A 10,228-nucleotide genomic window follows, 5' to 3' on the forward strand; every position below is an offset into this window, starting at 1 on the left:
CGTGCGTGCGTGCGTGTCTGTGTGCGTGCTTGCGTGCGTGTGTTCGTGCGTGCGTGCGTGCGTGTCTGTGTGCGTGCTTGCGTGCGTGCGTGCGCGCGTGCGTGCGTGCGTGCGTACGTGCATATGTGTACGTGTTGTGTGTTATTCATCGCCATCACAAAAAAGACGAAACATATTTTCTACCCTCTATGCGTTAATTTAGCATGCACTATAAGCATTCTCAGTGCAGCAGCAGTGATGAGTATTAACAAAGAAATTCGAAAGGACATTATACTTTGCGATATACTTTGCGATACCCTTTGCTATTACGCGCCCCGTGGCAAGCATTTATATACCTGACGTGGCGAAGGTGTATGTGGTAGAGGTCTCGCTGGTGTTTCCACCTGCTAACAAAACATCATCAGCATTACGAGAACACATTTTTAATAGCAAGACGATACGTCAGAAAGTAATCACACTTGTTGCGATGTTCTATCATTTATTTCATATCTAACCTGTTGAACTATATACGTGTTATTGCTACTTAACCGGTGAATGCGAATTGTGGCGATGGTGGGGTGTGTATAACAAAGTAGACTTAATTGGGTAGCAGTGGGTTGGATAAACTAGGGTGATGGTGGTGCGATGGATATTACAGAGCGATGGCGCTAGAGTGGATATTATATAAAGTGGTGGTGGGTTGAGCATAATAGTATGGTGGTCGAGTGGATATTATAGGGTGGTGGTGGGTTAGGTATAATGAAGTGCTGGTAGAGTGTGTATTATATGGTAGTTATGGGTTCGGTATAATAATATGGTGGCGCTGGAGATGTGAGTGTAAAGAGGATGATATAATAGGGAATATATGGTGGGCGTGTAGTGCATGCATATAATTACCTCCGCCAAGGAGGTAATGTTTTCGCCCCTGTTAGTTTGTTTGTTGGTCTGTTTGTTTGTTTGTTGGTTTGTTGGTTTGTTTGTTTGTTTGTTTGTTTGTTTGTTTATTTGTTTGTTGGGTTGTTTGTTGGTTTGTTGGTTTATTTGTTGGTTTGTTTGTTGGTTTGTTTGTCTGTCAAAAGGATATCTCAAAAAGTTACGGACGGATTTTGATGAATTTTTTTGGACGGGTTGGTCTCGGGCCAAGAACCAATCGATTAGTTCTTGGTGGTGATCCGGATCCAGATCTGGATCTAAGATTTTTTTGGGGGGGAAGACTTCGGACGAATTCAAAATTAATTAAAAAAGAAATCTGTTTTTTTCAAATTTCTGAAAATTTCATCAAACTCTATATTGGGTGTAGCAGCAAGATGGGGGCACTCTTACGCTGTGGCGGAGGTTTGCTATCTCCGATTGCTCTTGTTACCTGTTGTGAAGGCACTTGTGGTGACGATGTGTCCCGTATGTTTCCGAACTTTGGCATCTTATTTCTCCACGAACTCGATTTTCGGGTTTCCTCGGGTTTGATATTCGGCTGGTTTCGGCTGAATGAAAATCCAATGCACTCATATTGCGTATGCACTTGTGTTCTTCATGTTATAATACCGAAATCGTTACTGTATACAACACTTATACATTAGTCACTACTTTATTAGTAACTGCTGCCTTATAACATACACGCGCGCGCGCCTGTACACGAATTTATATTTATATTTATATATTTAAAGTATACTATCCGATAATAAACACGTCATGGGTTTAATTTCATAAAGATTTCATCGCGCCACAAAGCGTGGTTAGTAAATCATCTTATATGGCTAGTGGCTACTCATTTTTCTATTCAGTAGAAAAATACATACCCTAGAGCCGAGCCCTTCCCTAGCAACGGTATCCATGATGGTAATCCGAACTTGATGTAGTATATGGCCATTGAAATGAGAATGGCTGGAATAACGACTAGAAATAGCACGAGGAATGCTATGAGCACCGTCAAGGAACCTGTAAGGAAAACGCAATGTCATAAATGCGTAGTCGAAGTTAGTTTTGGCGTGTTCGAAGCAATCTTGGCAACAATATACATATGTTATGAACGAAGGCCACAAAGCTAACCTAGCTACTATAGCGAGTACATGAATAAGTTCGTAATAATAATAGATTGTGGGAAGCGATTACTACTTGCTCCTTTACTTAAACGCATATAACAAGTTATAGAACATTCGTTGTTTTAATTCCGGCTTGTGGTAATACGTAGTTGAAACACCGAATAGCTTAGGTTTCCCTAACGTTGGCAGTGAAGCCTGCACTTAAAAGCTTATAAGACCCTATAAAACATTTGTTTTAATTCCGATACAAGTTAAAACGTGGTTGAAACACCGAATAGTTCTCTCTCTTAGGCTTCTTTCTCTCGTTGGCAGTAATACCTTTGTCATCTAACGCTGGTCCACTGTCGGGGCTGCCTCCGGCACCTGGTTTCTGACAGTACGGAGGCGCATAGCCGTCAAAGCAGTGACAGTTCCCGACGTTGTTGCATACCTGTGAGGACGATGACGATGACGAAAAATACCGGATTAATGACAACTACGCGTAACTATACCATTAACCGAACAACAACGTTTGTAAAAACATACATAACTAGAGCACTCGGAGAGCGCAGACCTCCGCGCAGAGCGCAGCCCTCAATTCTCTCACTGTTTGAAAAATTTATTAATTGGTATCCGGATCACCACACACCACAAATGTCAATCAGATTCCGTAAGGTTACCCCATCTCCTGACTACTCATGATAAGCTTTTAGTTAATAATTACATTGGCGATCGCGATCACCACCAAAGATGTTAATCAATTCTAAGGTTACGCCCATTTTGCTGACCATCCTGAATAATTTATGACAAAAATACCGTCCAATAACTTTTCGTTAGGCTGTACACAAAAAACAACGCAACGAAACCCACAAACCAACATTAACGCCTCGGTGTCAAACACTAATCCCTCCTGCCGTAACAGGAAGCACAATAACTGGAGGCTAAAAATAACAGTTCGCCAGGACACTAATACATTTGTACTAAAGTAAAGGTATTCCTACGCCAGGCCAAGCTGTCTGGTTTCCATGACAGAAACGTCTCAGAAATGTTGCAATACGACAAAGACAGTTCTTCTGCCTGCTGTTTAACGAGTTTTTACAACTCAACCCATTGCCGTGCGCCATCCCTCCGCGCACGGGGACTTAACTGCTCGGTTCTCTCACTCTGTAACACCTGGCCACTGAGACGCCATTTATGGTTGACGCACATCTAAACACTGGAACAATATTTTAGCCTACACACATCAAGACAAACTGTTGAATGTTTATATAGTTGTATCGTAGCCGGTATGATAGTTTTACGCTGAGTTACCGAAAAATACGCTCACCTTTACGAAAGTAATATATCGTAACGAGAATGGAGAAACACCGCTCTCACACAACGCATTACGCATACATAGATACAGCAACGCCACGCACGCAACCGCACGCACACGACGGCGCGCACGCTCGCACGCACAAGCACGCACACGCGCATCGCACGCCACGCACCACCACACACACACACACACACACACCACACACGCGACACAGCACGCACACGGCACACGCGCGCGCCAAAACATACTAATCACATATAAATGGGTGTGTGTGCGTGTGTGTGCGTGCGTGGCGGTGTGTCTGGTGGTGTCGGCTGTGTGTGTGTGTGTGTGTGTGTGTGTGTGTGTGTGTGTTGTTGTGTACGTGCGTTGTGTGTCGTGTGTGTGTGTGTGTGTCTCTGTGTGTGTGTGGGGGGGGGGGTGGGTGTGTGCGTGTGTGTGTCGTGTGTGTGTGTGTGGTGTGTGGTTGTCCCTCCGGCGTGCTTTTCTATGTTAGTGTGGCGCGCACGTGCGTGCGTGCGTGAGTGCGTGCGTGCGGTGCTTTCAAGTCGCGTGCGTCTCTTCATCAGGCTCACAACAACATAAAGTAACTGGTAAGTAAAATATTCTGGGTAAGCGTAAAATTGTATCAAGAGCTAATAACAATACACGTATTATTAGCTATTGATAGTATATCCCATCGTGGCAGTAGCAATAATTAACCAACGATTACTAGAATTATGACCTGACCATGACCTAAACAAGGAAAGGTCACTAATATCGTATACACATCTTACTTTATCTTCGCCACATTTCGCTCCATTCGGAACGTGTCCATAGTTTCGAACGATAAGTCCAAAATCGATGTTGGCCCAGAGACATGTGGTTCTCTGAGCGCCCATCTGTATTCGGCTCTTGCGCACGAGGCTCGGGAATCCTACCAGCGTTTCTGGAAGCGAGTCTGACAACGAATGCCCGTGCTCCGTACAGAACAGTACTCCGCACATCTTGTCACTGAAAACGCAAGCGATATAGTTCCAATATCGGAGAATTTGCTTCGCCGAAGAACCTAGATTCATACTATATATGTACATCAGGGTTAAATAATGACAAATTTGTCATTATTAAATTCTGATGTACATCTATGCGTACTTCTATACGTACAACTACATCTACGGGTAAGTCTATCTATATTTTGCTCCTTATAGCTCAATCGAAAAACCCATTCGGCTCTTTCCGTCATTCCTAGAAAAGAGTTATTCTGCTGAATGGTCCGAAGGTTCCTGATTGCTTATGACCGACTTCATCTCGTGTTCACGTGGGTGGATTCGTGCGCGTGGGCGGGCGCAGCATATTTGTGAGCACCTGCTAGGGAATGCACCTGTGCGTGTGTAGGAAGGGGCATCAAATATCTGTCTCTTACTCAGCATAACTTTGCAGCTCGCATCTGTGTTTATTTTTTTGTTACTGATTTACAGCCCGTAATAAATTGGTCAGCATATCTTCGTTTACAGCACGCGTCCAAACACTGGCTAGTGGCTGTGCGATGACATGCTTTGCTTATAACAGCGTGCGCACACGCCATCACACGAGGAGCGTCGTGATATAGGCTTATATTTATTTATATTTATTATATTTATATATATATATATTTATATATATTTATTAATATATGTTATCACACGCCTGTTCACATGAATTCCCCGCTGTGCTGTGCGCCACCTTTTACATTACCACCATGTTAAGCGAGAAGTAAATGTAATACGTAGTAAAGTAAACGAGTAATGTAATGTAATGTAAAGTAATATGAAGTATGTGTATAAGTGTGTGCCACGTAAGAGAGCATTGGTGCTCAACATCGTCGTTTGAGACGGATCACACTTTAGACGAACATTGTGCGACTAACATGAATCGAAACTAGAAATTCATCGATAATTATTCATTACGAATACAGCCTCCAGCGTTATAGCGTGAGCCCTGGAAGCTAACCCAATCAATCTACCACATGCACTAAAGAGCTTATTCAGACCACCGGTTTAAATATGTCTTAGACGCAAATTATATGAATGCATAATATCTATAATAATAATGATAATAATGATAATAATAACAATAATAATAATAATAATAATAATAATTAATGATAATAATTCTGGATTTTGAATCCTATGTCCCAGGTTGGGACACGGCCAACCCAGAAGCCACCGGGTAATGCCGTGATCCACATTAGAAATAATAATAATTATTATTATAGTTTGTTGTTGTTGTTGTTGTTGTTGTTGTTATGTGATAGCTATATAATTAAAGCCCTGTAACTCACTCGTCGCTGCACGCGGTAAACTCGTTGAGTATTCGGTCCTGCCCGCAGTTTCCGCTCTCTGCACCATTAACGTTCCTATCGTAGCATTCGACGTCACCATTGTGATGCGATTCACCCCACAGTCGGCGACACTGGCTCTGGTGTGAGTAACACTCACCCTCGTAGCAGTACGCCTGTGTGCATTGGCAGAAGTTGATGATTTATAAATTAAACTATATTATATAAATAAAAATTTAAAAATTTAAAAATAAATTATATTAAGTTCACACACAATAACGCATTTATCTGAGCAAACTGCTCTCGATCTCGAACAGTCCAAGTTTTAAGCGTCTGCGTCTCAGTCAGACTATATATATAGCTCGCGTATTTTATTTTTCGCTCAAACTATAAATAAATAAATAAATAAACAAATAAACAAATAAATGATTAAACAAATAAACAAATAAATAAATAAATAAATAAATAAATATGTATATATATATTATAGTGGAAAATTACGGGTAAGTTTCCTAACCCGCAGCAGCTAGTAGAAGATGTTTGTTCGACATGTTACTATGAATAGAATCATCATAAGCGTTGATGGCGTTCGTGTTTCAACATACGACCAAGTTGCTCACCTCACCCGCGTTCACACACAGCTCCCCGTTCCGTCAATCCCGCCTGTCATCCCGGACAAAGCTCCGAACTGCCCGTGCAATACTCGGCCAGATCACAGCTACGTCGAGCTGGTCTACAAACGACAGATGCGGGCCTCAGCTGAGAGGAAACATATACAATGATATACCATGATTAGCATAAATGAATAAATAATAATAATGAATAATAATATAATAATAATAATGATGATATATTCGTTTAGTCGTTGCGTTGATGAGTAGCAGTGGCGAGTAGCTGGTAGGAGCAGTAGCCAGCCAGCCAGCCAACAGCCAGTTAGTAGCTGCATCCAGAAGCAGTCAGGTATAGTAGCAGGAGTAGCATAATATATTGATCCTAATATTAATTCTTACTCCTCTAGTAGTAGTAACAACAGGCGTAGTTAGCACAGCAGCGAGTAGTAGTAGTCTAGTAATACTAGTAGCAATAATTATTCTATGCATGATAAAGCTGTGATTTGCTTTGATATCTATATATACGATTCACACTGGCATTAGACGTTGCTGGCTTTAGCCTACCTGCGCACGTATGTAATCACAGCCGACCCTGCACCACATTCAGCATGCGGCTGAAGCTGGCATGTCGTACATTTGCAGACACCGCTTCCGTACACAGCGTAACGGGCCGTAGCATGAACAGCGTGCAACAAACCCCTCAACAACAACTTACAGCGCATTACCAGCAACACAAAACAACAAACAATAATTACAATATAAAAATACTAGTAATAATACCCATAGCAGCGCGGCGACACATCCGCCGGTGCGAGCGCTCAGCAGCACGAGCACGGCGCAGCGCGGCTTGCAGCCAGCCCGAGAAGCAGCACTATTAACACTATTCGCTCATCTCTGCGTCGAGACGAGTGGGAGCGTGCGGACGAGTGCGACCTCGCGGAATAAAGTATCCTCTAATCATACTTGGTCATATGCACCATCGCTATAATGATCTATAATGACCCATCCCTATATCATCATATGATAACTATAAAAAGGAAACCGCATTCCACAATGCCTTTTGAGAGAAGAAGGCATACCCACATGATCCCACAGGACCTCCAGGTAACCATGTCCTCGCAAACCTCTACAAGTGCCGCAGTCACATTTCTCTCCTCTTCGAGGAAGCCATGCCGCCATACTGAGACATGTATAGCAATTTCGAGGCGCTCCCGCGAGACACGCTCCTGCTCCCTGCTGTTATCACGCAGTGCTTCTCGGCTAACATACACGACAATATCAACGAATGGCCCGCCTAACCACTGTGAGGCGACAGTGGCACATCAGCGTAGCTTTCATGTCGTTTAAACTCGTTAACAATGTTAAAATCATGGGCATAGGTTATTAATACAGTCTCCGTCTTGTAAACGTTTTCACCCCCTAAACAAACCCTTAACCCTTTATATATATTCATCACTAACCCTAATCCTAACCTAATTTGCTATCGTTTGTTAATTTCGCAACTATTTAAACGAGCTGGCAAACCGTTCAGGAATGCTGAAAACATAGCACGAGATGGACAGCACATTTACTATCACAAAAATACAAAAAATAATGGTTTTAATTGGTTACTTAGTAGTACTTTAGTTACGCCGTATCTCCCACGGGAGACCAAGAGGATAAGTTAAATAAGCACTTAGTATACCAAGTATCAGATACGACTACTCTTCTTATACTGCTAATCTACTGCTGTCACAGCACTCACGTGAGACTGCACTTCATTATGCAGTGTTTGTCGTCACCAATCACAGCTTGCTCACACGCCCATCCAGAAATCTGGTCGTGATCCAGATCCCCATCAACGTGACCCATCGTCGTAGCAATGCTTTGACCTGACGCCAAACTAAAGCGTTTCTTCGCTGCTGAAACTGGCGGCGAACACCACAACGTGAATTTCCCTGCCACCATGTTTTATGCAACTTTAACGCTTAATATTAAATGACTCATTGCTCATAAGTTTCTCAGCCATTCAATCGCTTGCATATCATTATACTTTTTGTCTGTCGCGGTTTTAAATAAATATAAACATATCTTAAGACTAATTACAACTTTAATTTTAATTTAAAATTTAAGAATGATTAAGATTGATTTAAAAAAAATTAAATTTGTATGCAGCCATGTGTGCGGCTTGCGTGTGTCTTACCGGCCCTATGGCCGTGCGTCCTGCGTGTGCATGCTGGGCGCGTGCGCTGACGTGCCGTCGTGCGTGCGTGTGAGCTTGTATCCTGCGCACGTGGTGTCTATGCGGGCGTCGCGCCACGCGTTGGGATGGTCCGTATTGTAGTTATATTAGCCAAGACGTACTTGAGCGATTCCTAGGAGTCATACTCAAAGCTGCAAACTTGGTGCGTTATATGCTTTCCCCACAGTGCTCCCTTGAACTCCTCATTTGTCTGAATGATGTCAACTCTATCAGACGATACGTACAACACACTTAATTCGTATATACGTATAACATTGAAGACAAATTAATTGTGGTTTAACAGTGTTATTACGTTTCAACAACTACTGTGGTGCTTTTGGTGTGTGTGTGTCGTGTGTGCCACGCTTTTGTGGCTCTGTGTGTGTGTCTGTGTAGTGCGTGCGCGCGGCGCGTGCTCCACTCTCTTGAGGCTATGCGTGTCGTGCGACCCTCTCAGTCCGACTCTATTTCTTCCTCACTGCCCTATTGTGTGACATGTGCGGTCGTTGTGGTGGTGTTTGTAATGCATCGTGCCATTGTGTGTGTGTGTGTCTGAGGAGAAGAGTGCGAATGTGCGTGTGCGTGCCGTGCTGGCTCGTGCGTGTGCGTGTGCCGTGGCGATCGTGCGTCTGAGTTGCGTGTGCGCGTGCGCGTGCGCGTGCGCGTGCGTGTGTGTGTGTGCGCGCGTCAGTATGTGCGTGTTTGTTTGTTTGTTTACTTGTTTGTTTGTTTGTTTGTTTATTTGTGTGTATGTGTGCGTGTGTGTGTGTGTGTATGTGTGTGCGCGCGCGCGCGCGTGTGTGTGTGTGTGTGTGGGTGTGTGTGTATGTGTGTCCGTACGTGCGTTCGTGTGTGCGTGCATTTTATAGCCGTACAAACTTTCTCGTCTGGTGGCTGTTTTGTTTTACAATAATCACATGGCCCATCACAATGCCGGACATGACGAGCCAGTGCTGAAAATTCTTCGCGGAACAATAACTATTTACACACTCAGTTGTAATTATCCCCGGATACTTCTTTCTGGTACTAAGCACTAGACAACCCTATAAAACAGGTGTAATAAAACTAGGTAAAACTAGTTAGTATATAAATTTTAATATAAATAAATAATTAAATACATAATTTAGTATATATTATATACTAGTTGGTATATAAACTTCTGTCGATAATTGATTGGCATACCTCACCAAGATGGCTATGTCGTGTCGAGGCACTTTGGCGCATATTGACTCTTTACGGTACGTTTTGAAAGTGCCCAGCAGGTTTTCTGGATCGACGTCTCTTGTGTAACGTATCATGTTACGTGTGCTCCACATCTCTAGATAGACTAGAGCTACGTGAATATTGAGCCCTCTGTACACCTACAACAGCGAGGCGGGATGTCTTACTTAACAAGGAGAACATGCGCAGCAGAAATAGGATAGATGGATTTGAGTAATTGGAGGTGTGCGACTCGTCAAGATTCTACTATATTCATGAGTTACCAATATTCGTACTCAGTGTTTTAGTTCGACCGTATTATATATTCTAAACTAATATTGCGTAGCGGTAAACATTGCAGATTGTACATGGCTTATACAATAACGTTGTGTTTCGAAAGCGGACAAGGCTAATGCCCAGTTTATTCAAGTTCAATCTAGGGGCTGTGCAATCGTTTATGCATTGGAAGTTAACCCGGCCAGTGTGCGCGCGCGCGCGTGTATGTGTATGTGTGTGTGTGTGTGTGTGTGTGTGTGTGTGTGTGTGTGTGTGTGTGTGTGTGTGTGTGTGTGTGTGTGTGTGTGT

General features: G+C 43.0%; 1 protein-coding gene across 1 annotated transcript in view; it reads right to left on the reverse strand.

Annotated features, from left to right (window-relative positions):
* Positions 1-305: 305 nt before the first annotated feature.
* The window catches only part of LOC106820958 (disintegrin and metalloproteinase domain-containing protein 19-like), a 16,055-nt gene continuing 6,132 nt past the window's right edge, over positions 306-10,228 (reverse strand). Inside the window, exons 6-15 of the mRNA XM_014825580.1 lie at positions 6,289-6,370; positions 6,232-6,257; positions 5,615-5,787; positions 4,092-4,308; positions 3,097-3,206; positions 2,872-2,938; positions 2,337-2,448; positions 1,776-1,914; positions 1,343-1,460; positions 306-386 (exon numbers count right to left, since the gene is read on the reverse strand). Coding sequence (XP_014681066.1) covers positions 306-386; positions 1,343-1,460; positions 1,776-1,914; positions 2,337-2,448; positions 2,872-2,938; positions 3,097-3,206; positions 4,092-4,308; positions 5,615-5,787; positions 6,232-6,257; positions 6,289-6,370 — 1,125 coding nt within the window. The remainder of the gene's footprint in view (positions 387-1,342; positions 1,461-1,775; positions 1,915-2,336; positions 2,449-2,871; positions 2,939-3,096; positions 3,207-4,091; positions 4,309-5,614; positions 5,788-6,231; positions 6,258-6,288; positions 6,371-10,228) is intronic.

The sequence above is a fragment of the Priapulus caudatus genome, unplaced genomic scaffold, assembly GCF_000485595.1.
Source record: "Priapulus caudatus unplaced genomic scaffold, Priapulus_caudatus-5.0.1 Scaffold54, whole genome shotgun sequence".
NCBI classification, from domain to species: domain Eukaryota; kingdom Metazoa; phylum Priapulida; class Priapulimorpha; order Priapulimorphida; family Priapulidae; genus Priapulus; species Priapulus caudatus.